Raw genomic sequence first — 18836 nt, 5'->3', positions numbered from 1 at the left:
GTCGGGGTGCAGCGGGGGGCGGGGGCTCTCGGGCGCTTGGGGGTCCCGGTCCCCGGCGGCTGCCGAGCGGACGCGGGCGGAGGAGCCGCAGAGATGTCCGGCCAGAGCCTGACGGACCGGATCACCGCCGCCCAGCACAGTGTCACCGGCTCCGCGGTGTCCAAGACAGTATGCAAGGCCACGACCCACGAGATCATGGGGCCCAAGAAGAAGCACCTGGACTGTGAGTGCGACCCCCCCCCCGGGCCCGCCGCCCGTTCCCTCCCCGCCCTCCGCCCCCCTCCCTGCGGCCGGGCGAGCCTCTGGGCTTTGCTGCTTCTTTTTTTTTTTTTTTTTTGCCTCCATCACACCTGCCCTCGCGGCCTCGGTTTCCTCCACCCCGCGTCTCCAGATCGGACTGGCCACTCCTCCAGGGCGGCCGGGGACCCCCGCCTCACCCCAGCTCTGCTTTGCTGCAGCCTCTGCCCTTCCGTGCCGGCCGTTCCAGGCCGCCTGGTCGCCCCGCCGCTCCGGGACTCACCTCCCCATTGTCTTCCCATTAGCCTTTTTCGGGGTTCCGTAGACATCCAGTGGCACCCAGGTCCCTCTTAGGCCGCAGCCCTCGAAGCCGTTCCCACTTCCTTTTCTTCTCCTGGATTAAAAAAAAAAATCTCCCTTCCTTTTCTCGCTTTTCTTTTCCATCACCGTCCTCTCCACTTCTGGCTTATCTTTCTTTACCTCGAGCGCCTTCCGTTAAGTTCCCTCGACTCATTTTCTTGTCAGTTTTACCCCGTTTTCCAGTTTTTATTCCCCTCCCCCCCATCATCTTGGTGGGGGAGCAGCAGTCAAAGGATTGGGTTTGGTCTGGGAAAAGCTTTGTGGCAAGTTAGCTTTTCTGTTTCTCTCCGTTGGAATGCAATCGCTGTGTCGCCCTGGCTTTGGAGGGGGACGAGTTGTGAATGTCAGCCTCCCTTCCTTTTTTTTTTTTAAACATTCAGATGAGGGTCGGGAGAAGGAACTGCAGATCCTAATAGTTCCTGAGTCGGTTACCCTGGCCGTTTGAACTTCGAAGCTTGAGGGCGAAACATAGACGGTTGGGATTCAAAATGGATTAATAAACTACAAGTAACTATCTAGTTAAATACCTTGGCGGAAGAACGTTTGATACTGAAGTTTGGCTATCTTTTCATTGAAGCTGTCTTTTCGAGAAACGGAGTTTTCTTGGTATTTTATGACTCCTTTCACTAACTTGCTACAGTTAACAGAACCAACTCGCCCCCCCTACCCCTCCACCCCCATTTTTTTTTCTTCCAAACCTGGAAGCCACCTGTAAGCCTCTGCCTCCTTTTTCTTTACATTCTTTCATCTCAGGGTACAAAGCTCAATGGATCGCTGAAGCCCTCAGTCAAAGGAACTTCGACCTGAAACTCTTCGGAGGGGAGGGGGGGGGAAGTATAGTCACAGTTGTTAGTTCCCTTTTTAAATGGCTAAAGACACATTAGCCCGCCCGACTTTCATCATACTTGAAAATTAATTTGCTTTACCTTGTGAAGCAAGAGTGAGCATGTCCTGAAAGGCAATTCACAGACAGGAATTCTGTTTCCATTTTTCATTTTAACTTTGGCTGTGAGGTTTGTACTTAAAAAAAAAAAGTGCTAAATGTGAATTCTTCCAAGATGGTTCGCTCATGAAGTGCCGTTAGAACAGATAATGCTGCAGACATGCCCGTTATTCTTTGTGATTTGTTTCTTCCCTATGGAAAGGGTTTGTGAAAATCATTACTGTTGGTGTGCTTCTGACATTCAAGCAAGGTGCTTTTCAATGATTAGTTTTAGCCTGTTGGAGAATGTATTTATAGGGCAACACTGTGATAAAACATTCTTTTAAATGCATTTCGACTGTCTAATATTCTTTTATCTAATATTCCACATCGACATTCCTACTTGTTTACATCCCTTCAGAAAATTACTTGATTTTTCTTTATCAAATCTGTTTGTCCTAACATTGTGTTAATTATTCCTTTTTTTATTTTGTTTTGTTTTTGTTGTTTAGTTTTGCTTATTACTGTGGAGGGAAAAGAAGAATTAACTGTGACTAGATGAACTATTTTCCTCTTCCTTGACTCAAAAAATGATTGTAACAGTAGCTATATCTCCTAAAAGTTTATAAAGGCATATATAAAAGTAGCTATATCTCCTAAAAGTTTATAAAGGCATATATAAAAGCAGTGTGATTCTTTTTTTTTTTTTTTTGGTCAGTTCTGGGGCTTGGACTCAGGGGCTGGGCTCTGTCCCTGAGCTGCTTTTGCTCAAGGCTAGCACTTTACCAATTGAGCCACAGAACCGTTTCTGGCTTTTTCTGTTTATGTGGTACTGAGGAATTGAACCCAGGGCTTCATGCATGCTAGGCAAGCACTCTACCACTAAGCTACATTCCCACCCCTGTGTGATTCTTTTTACACGTTACTAGACACCATGGCAGATAGGTTGTTTAGAGAAAATTTATTTGCTTGTGGTTTTTATCAGTTTTCTTCTTTAAAAAATTCAAGTAGTTGTACATAGGAGTTTCATTTTAACATGTCAACGTATGAGAGTTTTTTTTTTTTAATCAATGTTAATGGCCTTTTCTCTTGTAATAGCTACTATTGCATATGGTCACTGGGTATAGGTATAATCTCATTTGTAGTTCTTTCTCTCTAGTGCTGTCATGTTTTCAGATGTCTGTTTTTGCTTTTTTTTTGGGGGGGGGGTCTGGTCGTGGGGCCTGAACTCTGGGCCTGAGTGCTGTCCCTTAGCTCCTCAGCTCAAGGCTAGCGCTCTACCACTTGAGCCACAATGCCACTTCCGGCTTTTTTTTTTCTTTTTGCTTATGTGGTGCTGAGGAATCGAACCCAGGGCCTCAAGCATGCAAGGCAAGCGCTCTACCACTGAGCCACCTTCCCAGCCCCAGATGTCTGTTTTTGTAGAGCTTGAATCTACCTGGTAGTTTTTTAAAGTACTATGTAAATAAGGTGTCTCCATTTATTCTCAATGAGGTCCTAAAACAGTGATACTGTTTTCCCTTTCACCTTTTCAAATGTCCTTGAAACTGTCATTAACAAATTAAGTAAATCTCACCAGTAAAAATGGTTTACAAACCTTTCCTCTCACACATTTGCACATGCTTTGAGAGAATGGAAAAGACTTCCACAAGCAGTTCTTGGTGTCATCACAATGAATTTAAGGCTTTAAAACAGAACAGTATCATTTCTCATTTGGGAACTTTTTTAATAGCAAGAGATTAATTTTCTTGCATCTTTTAATGTCTCCAACAACTAATGCCTACTGCTTCAGACTGAGTAGAAGCTAATTTTATTTTTTTAACTGGCAGCATTTTACAAAAACACGCTGAAGACTGTTATTTTCCTTGTAAACCCTTAAGACTGTGGTGGTGGGTTTTGTGTTCTTGCCAAGAACCCTCCAAATTAGGAAGTGACTATAATCCATGAATTATAGCTTAATTCATACTATATTAAATGCCTGTGGAAGAAGAATCTTTTTTCTTTGCTTCTAGTTGTTCGGGATAAAAATGTTAACTATTTGGGGGGGAGAGGGGGGGCTGGGAAGGGATGTGAAGGGTAAACCAAAGGAGGAGGCTGCAATGCTTGGTAAGAAATGTACGCATTATCCTGCCCATGTAATTGTAACCCCTCTGTACAATATGTTCACAAAAAAAAATGTTAACTATTGTCCGTAGTGGCATGAAAAGAGTGGTTAAACTTGAAAGATGTGTGAAAACAAACAAGATTATGTTCAGTTTGAGGCCTCTAATGGCCATTCATAATCAAGAAGAGTAGCAGTCAGTCCTTGTATTTGAAGGATTTTAGTTTGGCCCCAAATACCCCATCTCCAAGTAGCTAAATCTATAGATGCTCTATTCCTTATATAAAATGGCATGCATAATGTTTGCATATAAACCATGCACATCCTCCTGTACCCTTGAAATCATGTCTACATTGCTTACATCTGATACAGTGTAAATGCTATGTAAATAGTTGCATTGTTTAGGAAATGACAAGAAGAAAGTCCTGTACAGACACATGTTTTCTTTCCTCAAAGTATTTTAACCTGAGATTGGGTGAATTCCGGATGTGGATCCCACGGAAACAGAGAGCCAACTGTAGTTTGTACTGTAAGAGAAACTTTTCCTACAACAGTCATTTTTGTAGCTGTTATATTTGTAATTAAGATGAATTGTAAAACATCCTGGTAAAGTAATAACACAACACTAGTATGCTTATTTTAGGAAATGCTTAATATCATATGTTGAGCTATGCTTTTTATGTTAATTATATGTCATATATAGATAATTTCTAAGTGGTTTGAATTTAGAGTGCAGGAAAAGTATAGTACTATAGTTAACCTGAGTAGTTTCTTTCATATGATTCTCAAAGCATTTGTATGAAATACTTAGCTGTCCAAAACTATACTTTGTTTAAAAATAATCTAATCACCAGAATAGTTTTAATGTAAATGAAATTATTTAGATTATATATTTTTGGTGCCAGTCCTGGGGCTTGAACTCAGTGCCTGGGTGCTGTCTGTGAGCTTTTTTGGTCAAGATGCCCTATCATTTGACCCATGACGCTACTTCCAGTTCTTTGGAGTCTCATAGACTTTCCTGGGTAGGCTGGCTTTGAGCCCTGATCCTCAGATCTCAAACTCAGGAGTAGCCAGGATAACAGGCCTTGTTGAGCCACTGGCTCCCTGAAAAATTATTTATTTTTTATTTTTGTTGGTTGTGGGACTTGAACTCTGGGCCTGGGCACTGTCCCTCAGGTTTTCAGCTCAAGTCTAGGGCTCTACCACTTGAGCCACAATGCCACTTCCGATTTTCTGAGTGGTTTATTGGAGAGATAAGTGTCTCAGACTTTCCTGCCTGGGCTGGCTTTGAATCAAGATCCTTAGATCTCTCTCAGCCTCCTGATTAGCTAGGATTACAGGCAGTGAGCCTGACCCCCGGCAAATTGGTTATTTTGACCTTAGTCATCATTTAGAAAATTTAATGTGAAAGCCACTTTAAATATGGCATAGTGGTACACATGGTATATTGTGAAAAAAGGTAGAATGTGAAAGTACATGATAATGTGTAGAAAATCACCTTTGTTTCTTTCTTGGTTCAAAAGGACTTAAAAAAATAAAAGAAGTTAGAAAAATCAATGTAAAGGCTTGTTGGCCAGGGGTTAGAACTTTATAAACTTTCAAAATGAAGGCTCAGTATTTGCTCTTCCTGTTCTTTTGGTGGTCAAGCTGGCATTTCCGTTACTTTGTATTCTGTTTCCCTGTGTTCTTAGAGAATCAAAGGTTTGGATTTGACCTTTTAGAATTTTTCATGTTCATTGTTGATAATGTAATTTTTTTTATAGAAAATTGTTCTGTACAGTTAGATTTGTTTGATACCAATTTAATAGGAAAGCCTGTGTGGGTGTGTGTGTGTGTGGGTGTGGGTGTGGGTGTGGGTGGTATGGACTGAGGTTTGAAGTCAAGGCCTTGAGCTTGCTAGCTGGCAGTCTACTACTTGAAGCCATGCATTTTGCTCCTTAGTTTTGGAGATAGAGTCTTTGGAACATTTCTACTGGGGCTGTCCTTTCACATCTTACCTTAGCTTTCTTAATAGCTAGTATTACATGTGAACCAATCGTACCTGGCTTTTAAAAAAGGAATTCTCCCCTCACACCTCCCCCCCCCCCCCCCACGAGGGCTTGAACTCCAGGCCTCTTTCTTTGCTTGGTTTTTCTGCTTTCCACTCTTGGCTGGCACTCTGCCGCTTAAGCCCACCTCTACTTCCAGCCTTCTGATTTTGTTTTATTTTTTAAGAGTCTCAAATTTGTTTGCCCAGAATGGTTTCAAACTGATTTTCAGTCTCCTGAAAAGAGCTACAATTATAGTCGTGAAATGCCAGTACTCCATTTAAAAGGGAATCTAATAAGACTTCATACTAAAAGTTCAGAGGTTTGTGATTTGCCAGATTGTCCAATTGCTAAGGACTTCTCAAGTTATGTCCATAGATAGTAGTGTATGTGTTCTTTATGCTTATGCCTATAATTTTATTTTTTGGCAATTATTTGTACGCTTGCATACAGAATACTTTATTAAAAAGTTCATTCTTCTTAACAGCTGAGTGATGGAGGCTCTGCTCTCCCAAGGTCACTCATCTAAGAAAAGGTGAATGAAGATTTAAACCCAAGTATTGACACCTGTTCTGTCATCTCAGTGTGACTTTTTGTCAGTTATATAACTGGTGACCTGTATTGACATTTTATTGCTACCCAGAGTCCATAGGTCACATTAGGGTTCACATTCCATGGGTATAGGCATATGTATCATACATATCTCTATTACAGTGTTATATATGTGTATATGTGTATATATGTGTACGTATGTTATATGTGTGTGTGTATATATGTATATGTGTATATATATTTATATATACTTAGTTGCCCTAAAAATGTTCTGTTTTCCCAAATCCCTGGAAACCACTTTTTTTTTTTTTAAACTATCTTCATAGTTTTGCCCTTTCCAGATGTCTTATGGTTGGAATCATGTAGTATGCAACCTTTCCAGATTGGGTTCTTTTAAGATTTTTCAATGACTTCATGACAATAGCTCATTTCTGTTTGGTATTGATAATATTCTATTGAATGGATATTTCCAAGTTTTGGCAGTTATGAGTTAAGCTGAACTGTTAACATGGGTTTGTGTGTTATAAGAATATGTTTGGAGCTGGGTGCCAGTAGCTCACGCCTGTATTCCTAGTTACCCAGGAGGTTGAGATCTGAGGCTTGCGATTCAAAGCCAGCCCAGGCAGGAAAGTCTGAGAAACTCTTATCTCCAATTAACCACCAGAAAACCCGGAAGTGGTGCTGTGGCTCAAGTGGCACAGCACTTGCCTTGAGCTGAAGAGCTGAGGGACAGCACCCAGGCCCAGACTTCAAACCCCATGACTGACAAAAAAAAAAGAGAGAGAGAGAATATATTTGGTTTTATAACATACTGCCAAACTCTTCCAATGTCACTGCCATTGCATCTTTTTTTTTTTTTATTCGTATCATGAACTGGGGTTCCTGTTTACATACTCTAACAGCTTTTGGTATCGTCACTTCTGGATTTTGACCATTCTCATAGAAGTATTTTATTGGTATTTTTTTTTGAGGGGGGGTCTTGGTTTTCATTGTCTTAATGATGTAGATCATCTTTCCAGTGCTTTCTTGTTATCTCTAATGAGGTTTTTGTTAAGACCTTTGATCCTTTATTTTTTTTTCTTTTTTTTTTTTTTTTTGGGTCTGGTCGTGGGGCCTGAACTCTGGGCCTGGGTACTGTCCCTCAGCTCTTCAGCTCAAGGCTAGCACTCTTCCAGCTTTTTTTCTTTCTGCTTATGTGGTGCTGAGGAATCGAACCCAGGGCCTTAGGCATGCAAGGCATGCACTCTACCACTGAGCCACCTTCCCAGCCCCGCCTTTGATCCTTTCTAATAGTCAAAATCATTTTTTCTTTTGTTTAAGAGTTGTATCTATATTTTAAACAAATGTCCCTTATCAGACATAGCTTTTGCAGATATTTTCTCTCAGTCTGTTGCTTGTCTTTTTGTTCCTTGACAGTGTCTTTTACAGAACAGAAATTTCTAACTTTAGTGAAAAGTAGCTTATCACTTTTTCAGTGTTGTGTCTAAAAAGTAATGACCAATCTCAAGGTCATCTAGATTTTCTATGTTATCTTCCAAGAGCTTTATTGTTTTGTATTTTGCATTTAGTTTTGTGATCTAGTTTCAAAATAAAAGTGTAAGGTTTATATAGATTGCTTTTTAAAAAAATACTATTTGTTTATTTGTTCAGTACCAAAGACAGAGGACTGTCTTTGCTTCATTGTATTGCCTTTACTCTTACTGGCTTTTTGTTTCTTTGAGACAGGTTCTTACTGTAGCCTAGGCTAGCCTAGAACTTGTTGCATAGCCCAGGCTTGCCTAAAATTTGTATCTCAGTGTCCTGAATGTTGGGTTTGAATTCAGTATCTTGTGGTGGCTTTTCTACTTAAGCTACACTTTGTAGCCTAAAGTCCTTCTTGCTTTAGGTTATTTTTCAGAGAGGGTCTCAATCCTCTGGATACTGGAGTCCAGGGTAGCTGGGATTATAGTAAACCATTGCACAAACCTCTCATCGGTTCTAAAGAGCCAGGGATTCCAAGGAGTCCAAGACTTGCTGCAACTTCATGAGGTCAAAATGGTATTTGAACTAAGATAAAATTTGCCTTTCCCATTTTTGTTTTTATCATTGCACACTGGAGATTTCTAGGACCTAAGGGATATGTGATTCTGGAACTGGAACTGCTCAACTGAACAGTTGTGTTTTTTTTTTGTTTGTTTTGTGCGTATGTGGTTTTGTTTTTGTTTTTGTTTTGCCAGTCTTGGGGCTTGAACCAAGGGCCTGGCCTCTGTCCCTCAGTCTTTTTTGTTCCCAAGGCCATTCTACCACTTGAGCCACAGCACCACTTCTAGCCTTTTCTGTTTATGTGGTACTGAAGAATCAAACCCAGGCTTCATGCATGTTAGGCAAGCACTCTACCACTGAGCCACCATTCAAAGCCCCCTGAATAGTTTTCTATTAAGCCAGTTAGTGAAGTGTTGCAAGATAGGTAAAATAATATCACTCTTAACTTTTTTCAGAAAGTACAGTTATTTGTTGTGAAACAGTTAACTGCTTTAAAATGAATAAAATTTAAATAAAATAAAATTTAAATTTAAATTTCCTATAGTAAATACAGGGCCTTCATGGTTTTTTTTCCTCCCTCAAGATGAGGTAATGTACTCAGTGCCTCATGCTTGCTTGGCATGCTTGCTTTTTGGCACTCTGCCCCTTGACCAGTGCCTCCAGCCCAGCTTTTTGCTAGTTATTTTGGAGATGCAGTCTCATGAGCTTTTCTTCTGGGGATGACTTTGAATTTCAGTCCTCCAGATTTCAGCTTTTTAAGTAGCTAGGATTATAGATAGCCACTGGTACCAGTCAGTCCCTCATGTATTTATTTTTTCATAGTTGTAAGTAGGCTTTTTTGCTTTCCTTCCTTCCTTCCTTCCTTCCTTCCTTCCTTCCTTCCTTCCTTCCTTCCTTCCTTCCTTCCTTCCGTTGTTACAATGCTTTAAGTCAATATTTCTTGGTCAGTGTCTTCTCTTCTTCTATTGTTCCCCATTTTCTCTCTGGAGTCCCAGCCCTACAAGTTACGTAGTTCATTTTTCATTTTATGAATATAAATGACTATGTTTGCTCCCTCTCCCTCCAGTCTTATGTCCCAGCCCCCTTTACCCATCCCTCAAAACGTTTCCACTTCCTGGTATTGGTTTGATAAACAGTTCATTGAGTTATTCAGAGAAGTTATGCCTTTGGATTCCTCCGTTGAGTATACCCTCCTAGTCAGTTTATTTGTGTGTAAAGATATTGAACCCAGTGTATGTTATCACAAATGGTTGTATTTTAGGTCTGGCTTTCTTATATGAGAGAAAACATGTGCCATTTGTCTCTCTGAGCATGGCTTACTTCACTTAAAGTGATTTGTTCTACGTCTATCCATTTCCTACAAATGAGATAATATTCTTTCTAAGTGTATGAGTAAAATTCCATTGTATGTATGTACCACATTTTCTTGACCCATTCATCCATAGTAAGGCATTTGACTGTTCCTATAACTTTGTTATTGTGAACTGGTTATTGTGAATAGTGCAGCAATGAACTTAGTGTGCAAGTATCTTTATTGTATCCTGACTTATAATACTTTGGGTTTATGACCAAAAGTGGTATCCCTGGATTGTAGTTTAAGTTCTATGTTTAAGTTTTTGAGGAATCTCCAAACGGCCTTCCAGAGTGGTTGTACTACTAGTTTTACATTCCCACCAACAGGGTAATAGGGTTCCTTTCCTTCCCATATACCTGCCAGCATTTGTTACTGTTTGAATTCTCTATGATGGCCACTCTTACTGGGATGAAACAATCTCAGTGTTGTTTTGAGTTTGCATTTCCTTTATCGGCCTTTTGTTTTTGAGTTTTTTTTCCTGAGCCCAAAAATTTCACTTTTAGGGAAGATGATATATACACTATAGTTCAGAAGAGAGGACCTTAACTTAAATCCTCTGAAGACTCAAAGTATTTGGTGTCCTGTGTGATTTCTTCCTTTGCATCACAGCTGTAGCCCTTTTGTTTATACTTTTCTTTTGAGATAGGATCTCCTTAACTTTAAATCATCTTGCCTTCGCTTCTCTAGTAGCTGACATTTCAGGCAAGTGCCACCACACCTGGCCTTGAGTTGGCTTTGATAATTAACAGTGACTCACCATTTGAAGAGAACCATTGTAAGCAAAAGATGTGGCATAATCCCTTTGATTGTGTCATCAAATTGTTAAGAAGATTGTAAGGAATGTAGAATGTTACTTGGAACAGTGAAAACTGAGATGATAACCAAAAATTTATTTTCTAAAGGCCTTAACACAATCTGTCATTAATTCGAACTCTTTTTTTTGGGGGGGGGCGGTCCGGTCCGGTTGTGGGGCCTGAACTGTCTAGGCACTGTCCCTCAGCTCTTCAACTCAAGGCTAGCGCTGTACCACTTGAGCCACAGCGCCACTTCCGGCTTTTTTCTTTTTGCTTATGTGGTGCTGAGGAATCGAACCCAGGGCCTCTCGAACCCAGGGCCTCATGCATGCAAGGCAAGCGCTACCACTGAGCCACCTTCCCAGCCCTAATTCGGACTCTTAATCTCTGACTTTCCTCTTCCCTCCATTTCTTCCAAAGCTATTCATTCCTTTTCATGAAGACTAGGCAGATGTTAGATACCAATTATGCAAATAATGTTTACTACTAAAAGAGTGTATGCCTTTGTCCACAATTTATCTTCTTGGTTACTTTGTCAAAATAGATTATTCCCTTACTTTTTCTGCTCCCCATTCTTTTTCTCTCATACTTTTTTATGTCTGCTCTTTCGCACATGCTAGCAAACATTGAGGTACACTGCTAGCCTTCCTCTTTTTCTTTTTTTAGATATATATTTTCCCTCCTTTCTTTTAAGTCTTCTATAAATTGTATTGCTTTTAAGTCTTCTTTAAATTGTTTTGTTTTCATTGGCATTCATGTTATAAAGTAGCCTCATTTAAAAATGTTACTAATTTTCCTATGTCTGTCAATCTAGCATTATCACCAGTATAACATTTCCAATTTTGTTAAGTTGTGGTTAGGGTCACTCACACACAGTTTGTTTTCTTGTTATATAGCAGCTTGATTGTTTGGGGTTTTGTTTTGTGTTTCTGTACTGTTTGTCTCTGGCTGCTCAGTAAGTAATGAGTATACCTAATGTGCCTTCACAGTTCAGCGCACTCCATCAGCAATTTATAGAAACAATATAGAGATACATTTCAGCAGATGGTAAGATGATGATGATGATGATGATTTATTTTTGTTGATCATGGGGCTTGAAGTCTGGGCCTGGGCGCTGACCCTCAACTCTTCAGCTCAAGGTGAGAGCTCTGCCCCTTGAGCCACAGTGCTGCTTCTGGTTTTCTGGTGGTTAATTGGAGATAAGAGTTTCACAGACTTTCCTGCCTGGGCTTGCTTTGAACTGCAATCCTCAGATCTCAACCTCCTGATTAGTTAGGATTATAGGCTTGAGCCTGTTTAAGATTATTTTCCTAGCAGTTCCCTTAGTTGTAAATCATAATTAGCTAGTATACATTCAAATGTGAAATTAGAAGTTGGAGAAGTGGCTCAGGTGGTAGGGCATCAGCCAGTAAGTGGAAGCGACAGATACCAAGTTTGATTCCCTGTCTCAGACAAAAAAACAACATCATCAACAACAACAACCAAAAAAATGTGAAATCAGTCAATAACATTGGTAAGACATAATGACGTGTTTCATAGTTTTCTGTGGATATTGAATAGTGTTTTCCAAAACATTGCTAGAGTAAAAGTTTCCATTATAAAGCTCAATTTGAACACTATATTAAAATAGACACTTTTGAGACATGTTTTGAAAATAGAAATGCAATTTTGAAATTTTAGCCCTGTACCAGTGGATCATGACTGTAATCCTTATAATTTAAGAGACTGAGATTTGAGGATTGTTGTTCAAACCAGGCTTGTATCTCCAATTAATCAGCAAAAAGCTACACAAATGGAGGTGTGGCTCAGGAGGTAGGAGCATCAGCTTAGAGTGGCAAAAATTAAGCAGGAATGTAAGGCCTTGAGTGCAAGCCCTAGTACTAGCACCAAAAGGAAAAATTAGCCAGACTAGAAAGAGTTGAGGTGTTTAGCAGAGGAACTTCCTCAGCTATTCCAAAGAGTGTGACTCTGTGGTAGGTTCAGTTTTGATGTGTAAAAGGATAAAGTACACTTAACAGATGAGCAAAATGTAAAAGAAAAGACGTGACTATTTTAGAAGGAAGCATTGTGAAGCAAGTAAGAAGCAAGAATTGGGGTAGGATAGTGATGGTAGTGAAAATATGATCACTAAATATAGACTCTTAGGTTGATATCAAGGGCTGATAGAAAATCATTGAAAATTTTCTCTGAACACTTGAAATTCTAGCAGTGATTCTAGGAAGGTGCATATATTGTACCATTAACTTAGTACTTGAAATCATCCTAAGCGTCTGAATATTGTCACTCAAGGGCATTTCTTCCAAATAGTGGCTGGGCATGCTTTCTAAACTGCTTCCCTCACCAAAGATTGCAGGTCTGTCTATTCTGCAGGCAACTTCACACAGTATACTCATTACTATCTCTTACTCTATTGTATGTTTCGGCTGCTTATAGATCTCATGTGACTAAGCTCTGAGAATAAGGGAATAGAATTAGCTACTGTGGATATTTAAATAAAAGTGTACTGTATTTTAAAACATCTAACATGAAAAAATGTAAAAAAAATGTAATTTAAGTGTATGTCAAAAAGGAAATGATGATATTTCCCCTGGAGAAGATTGTCAAGCCCTTTTGATTTACTTAAAAGAATTGTTTGCAAAAATTTGATTTGTACATTATATTATATAATTTGAAACAGCAGTTAACCAATATGAAACCAAGACATAACTTCTGTGATGTGATTGGGGGTGGGGGGCGCGCAGGGACTTGTGTGTAGGAGCCAGTGTGCCTCAACCACATACTTTATGTGTATGTTTAAAATTTCCTTTTTTTTTTTGAGACACACTATTTCACCAAATGATGTTGAAACCCAGGATCTTTCTGCCTCCTCCTTCTTTGTACCACATGCCTGACTACAGTCTGTAAATTGAAACATAACTCATGTAAAACTTAACTCTTACTAAATATATGTAGTTCATTGGAGTTTACTATATTTGTAACATTGTGTGTACTATAACTTTTCCTTTTCCTAAAATATTCTGTATCTGTGAATAGTTATTTCCAATCTTCTCTCTCCCCTTCCTTCAACTATGAATCTATTTTTTTTGTCTGTAATTTTCCTATTCTGGATATTCCTAAAAATAAAATCCTACAATGCATGCCTATTTCTGGATTTTTTAACTTAAATTTTTTAAGTTTATCCTTGCTGTAGCATGTAATAATGCTTAATTATTCTTTTTCCTTTTTTTTTTTGTATAGCTGAGTAGTATTTCCATATGGATAGATCACATTTCTTTTTGGCTAAGAACAGCAGTACTGTGACCATTTGTATACACAAAACTTACTGTGACCATGTTCATTTCTCTTATGTATATACTTGTCAGTAGCTGTTGGTTTGTAAACTTTTAGAAGAAATACCAAACTTTCCCATAGTAGCTGTACTATTTTCTATTTTACATCCCTACTAGCAATGTATGAAGCTTTTGTTTTTCCATATTCTTTTTTTTGTTTTGTTTTTGGTTCCGGTCGTGGGGCCTGAACTCTGGGCCTGGGCACTGTCCCTCAGCTCTTCAGCTCAAGGCTAGCGCTCTACCACTTGAGCCACAGCGCCACTTTCCGGCTTTTTTCTTTTTGCTTACGTGGTGCTGAGGAATCGAACCCAGGGCCTCAGGCATGCAAGGCAAGCACTCTACCACTGAGCCACCTTCCCAGCCCTGTTTTTCCATATTCTTAATAATACTTGTTATTTTTCAAAATTTTTCTATCTAAATAGTCATCCTGGTGGTCATGAAGAATATCTCAATGTGATTTGGGTTTGTAGTTCTCTAATAATTAATGGTATTTAGCATCTGTTTGTTTGAGGTTGGCCTCAAACTCTTGATTCTTCTTGATCCCTGGTGCTGAGATTACAGAACCTTTGTGTTTGGTTCTTAGCATCTCTGTATGTGCTTATTGAACATTTGTATATCTTTGGGAAATGTTTGTTCATATTCTTTCTGTTAAACTTGGTTCTTCATATACTTTGGAAATACTGGTAGAGGAATACTATATGTAGTTTGGATATTAGATTATTGCACGGTTTGCCACTTAATTTCTCATTCTGTATGTAGCCTTTTCCTTCCATTTTCCTGACAGTGCCTTTTGCCTTTTGATATGCCAAAGTATTTTATTCTGATGAAGATCTGTTTTATTTCCTCTGGTTTCTTAGATACAACAGCAAAACTGCCTGAGAAAGCAGCTTTTTTTTTTTTTTTTTGGCCAGTTCTTGGGCTTGAACCAGAGGGTCTGGGTGCTGTCCCTGGGCTTCGGGGTCTGGGCGCTGTCTCTGAGCTTCTTTAGCTTAAGGCTACTAGCACTCTGCCACTTTAGCCACAGCACCATTTCTGTCCTTTTTGTGTATGTGGTACTGAGGAATTGAACCCAGGGCTTCATGCATGTTAGACAAGCACTCTACTGCTAAGCTACCTTCCCAGCCTGGAGAGAGCAGTTTAAAAAAAATAATTACTTTGGTGGTATTACAGTTTGAACTCAGGGCCTCATACTTGCTAGGCAGGTACTCTTACCACTTGAGTTATACCTTAGCCCTTTTTTTACTTGTTACTTTTCAGATAGGTTCTTTTTTGCACAGGGTTGGCCTTTGACCTCAATTCTTCTACCGATGCTATGTATACCTGGTTGAGGTGGGAATCTTTTGCCTGGAATGGCCTTGAACTGTACCCCTATTGCTGCCCTTTTGAGTAGCTGCAGTTATGAATGTGAGTTTCAACATGGGTTTCAGAGGGGCCACTGAAAAGAAAGCAGGAGGTCAAGCTAAAGGAAATTAAGGATATTTGAACTTCTTCTTGTCTTTTGAAGTTGCTGTACAGTAACTGTACTCTCTCTCTGTGCAACGTGGAAATAACCTGTGTGCAAGAGAAGTTTTATTCTTGCTTATCTCTAGTATTGGGCATTGATGATTAGAATTATTTGGGTCTACAATTCTTTCAGCTACATGAACCACTTAAGTTGATCCACTGTATTTTTAGATTCTCAGTGTATGAATTAAGTAGACAGTTGTTACTTTATTGTAATGTACAGAGGGGTTACAGTTACACAAGTAAGATAATAAGTACATTTCACCTCCTCCCTCATTCTCTCTTAGTTTTTCCCCTCCTGACTCCCCTATCCCCAAGTTGTATAGTTCATTTCCAACATAGTGCCTAGTGAGTATCACTGCTGAATTGGTTTACCCTTTGTCCCACTTTTTTTTTTGTCAGTTGGGCTTGAATCTCAGGGATGGGTTACTATCCCTGAGCTTTTGTGCTCAAGGCTAGTACTCTACCACTTTGAGCCACAGTGCCACTTCTGTTTTTTTGTTCGTTAGTTGGGGATAAGAGTTGGACTTTGCTGCCTGCGCTGGCTTTGAACTGTGATCCTGAGATCTCAGCCTCCTGAGTAGCTAGGTTATAGGTGTGAGCCACCAGCACCCAGCAAGCAGTTGTTTTTGTCCAGACAGGAAAACGTGTCACTGTATCCTTTCCATAGTAGCTATACTAGCTGGGCACTGGTGGCTCAGGCCTGTAATCCTAGCTACTCAGGAGGCTGAGATCTGAGGATTGCAGTTCAAAGCCAACCCAGGCAGGAAAGGCCATGAGATTCTTATCTCCAATAAACCACTAGAAAACCGGAAGTGGGGCTATGGCTCAAGCGGTGGAGTGCTTGCCTGACCTGAAGAACACAGAGACAGCGCCCAAACCCAAAGTTCAAGCCCCATGACCGACCCCCCCCCCAAATTCCACATAGTAGCTATACTTCCCTGTGGCATATTTTATATATTGAACTTTTTATAGCTCCTATAATTGTTTATGTAGACCTGCTATGTATCTTCTTTTTTACTGTACTACGTAGAGCATATACAACTATGCAATAAAACACAATGTTGAATGAATTGAAGGATAAATTCCTCAGGTGTTTCCGTGCTTTAGGATCTCTCACCTAAATGGAGGGGAGGATTGCTGTAGCAATATTAGTCTTGGCTAGATTAGTGGTTTGTCCCCTGATTATGTAATTTTTTTCTACATTGATTGAGCATATGAGGAATTTTCACTATGAATTCAGTTGTGTATGTTTGTTAAAAGTGTATCACAAACAGTTTTTGGTTTTAGACTTTATTATATATCTCATAGTGCCATATAAGGCCTTGTTAGATAAGTATGTTTTGCTATAGAACTGACTAGACATTAATGTGTAAATAATGATAGGAAATAAAGCTTGGAGTCATTAGTTTATTGTTTTGTGAGACTTATTTTTCGTGGAAAAGGCCTGAGAGAAAAGGGTGAATTTCTTATTTCATAGTATTTTTATGAAATTTTCTAGAAAATTTCATGTTGTAATCTTTTGCTTTCTATATGTGTAAGAAGGTAGAGCAGATACCTTGAGATTAAACAGTTTAATATTGAGCAAGACCTATGCAAATCCTGGACCAGAAGCAGTAAGTGGGGGGCTGAGTGAAAATGATCAATGTCCAGAAAAAATTATAAAGATGAATGTAATTGATCTAGGAATGTGAGTGCAAAATAATGCCAAATATGTAATACTTTTTTTACATAAAGTGTTAGGGAGTAATTGACTTTGAAGGAGGTTAGTGAAGTGTTGACAGAAGAGGTAAAAGGAATTTTAAGGATGTATAGTGATTAGCAGATGGATAAACATTTCTTCTAAAGAGCATATGCAGCAACATGGTAGCTGGACAGACCTTCATAGCGTGTTTAGAGCTTACTTAATAGTTCTAGGTATAGTAGAATGTAGAACGTTAATGGAAAGAAGTCTAGCTGTATAGGGAGCCCTTAAGGAAAGGCTTGTTCCAAGAGGAGTTACTTTGAAGATTTTAACGTCTTCAACCTCCCTCCCTATGTGTTCATTTTAGAAACCCCTCTTTTTTTCCCTGATATATTAGTTGCTTCCTTATAAGTATCAGTGCCAAGAAACTAGTGAGGTGCTTTTTTCTTTTCCCAGGTAATTTGTAGTAGTTGTTGAGAAAGACAGGAAGGAACATAGAATGCTATTGCCAGGTGTTCAGGAGCCTGATGTTCTTTAACACACTTGAAATTTGTTGTACAGAACGGGTGGGGTATCAAAACAAATAAAATCAGACACTGATAACATGTTTTTTTGTGGGCTCATCAGGAAATCAAGGGATGGTGTTTGTTTTTTGTTTGTTTCTGTTAACCTTTTTGTCAGTTGTGGGGCTTGAACTCTGGGCCTGGACACTGTCCCTGAGCTCTTGAGCTCAAGGCTAGTGCTCTACCACTTGAGCTACAGTACCACGTCTGGTTTTTTGGTGGTTTATTGGAGATTAGAGTCTTATGACCTTTGCTGCCAGGGCTTTGAACTGTGATCCTCAGATCTCAGCCATCTGAGTAGCTAGGATTACAGGTATGAGCTACTGGTGCCCAGATTTGTTAACATTTTTTTTAGTTCCAAGTTTCTGAATGAACATAACATTAACAGATGGTCAGTATGAAGAAAGTGTTGATGGACAGATTTGAAGATTTTTGGAAGGCTTGTTTGATTCATGTGATGTAACTATTGAGATCTACTTATCTGTAAATGATGATACTTTTTCAGGCATTCTTAACATTTTTAAGGCTGGTTTTCTACTAGGTAAGATTGATGGTATGTGAGAATTAATATATGTACTCAATAATAATATATTGAGTCTTGCATTCAAGTTACTGTGTTGAGATTGAGAAATTGAAAAGTGAATTGGTCTTTATGTTCTCAGTTTAGGAGGGAAGATGGCATACAGAAAGCTATATTACCAGGCAGTGTGAGATAAGTACAGATCAAATGACACAGACTTCTAGTGATAAAATAATTGGGAACAATAGTCACTGCATGTGGGGGAAAAGGTATGTGCAAAACACTTGTAGGTAAGAAGAAGGTTGGAATTGTATTTTAGTAATGAATGAATCTACTTGTAAATAAGATTCTTCAGTGCTATGAGAAGGTCATATCTGAGTGTAATGGGGCCTGTTTGTGAAGGGAGTATGAATTTTAACCAATTGACCTTTCAGATGTAGCTTATTGCCTGGAAACTGGCTACTATAGGTAAAATGAAACAATAATTAAATTCACCATCTCTTTATTTTCTGTTCCAAGTATGAAAATGGGAAAAGGTCAGGTTGGAGATGTGGTTGAGTTTGTAGAATGCTAAGCCAGTGAGCAAAATTGGCAGAGTTCCTGTCTGGGACCCTGGGGGGGAGGGAGGGGGATCAGTGGCTCAGTTTTGTAATCCTAGCTACTCAGGAAGCTGAGATCTGAGGATCAAGGAACCAAGTCAGACAGGCAGGAAAGTCTGTGAGACTCTTTTTTTTTTAAATTTTATTTTATTTGTGAACATACTGTACAGAGGGGTTACAATTACATGGGCAGGATAATGCATACATTTCTTACCAAGCATTGCAGCCACCTCCTTTGTTTACCCTTTACATCCCTTCCCAGCCTCCCC

The 18836-nt window shown here is 39.4% G+C and overlaps 1 protein-coding gene across 1 annotated transcript in view; it reads left to right on the top strand.

Moving 5' to 3' along the window:
* Positions 1-17: 17 nt before the first annotated feature.
* Positions 18-18836, top strand: part of Picalm (phosphatidylinositol binding clathrin assembly protein) — a 100486-nt gene continuing 81667 nt past the window's right edge. The window contains exon 1 of the mRNA XM_013013979.1: positions 18-223. Within this exon, the coding sequence (XP_012869433.1) occupies positions 94-223 (130 nt within the window). The 5' untranslated portion in view covers positions 18-93. The remainder of the gene's footprint in view (positions 224-18836) is intronic.

The sequence above is a fragment of the Dipodomys ordii genome, unplaced genomic scaffold, assembly GCF_000151885.1.
Source record: "Dipodomys ordii isolate 6190 unplaced genomic scaffold, Dord_2.0 Scaffold22, whole genome shotgun sequence".
NCBI lineage: Eukaryota > Metazoa > Chordata > Mammalia > Rodentia > Heteromyidae > Dipodomys > Dipodomys ordii.
Note: the sequence above shows the minus strand (reverse complement) of the source record. Positions and strands in the feature narration are given on the sequence as shown.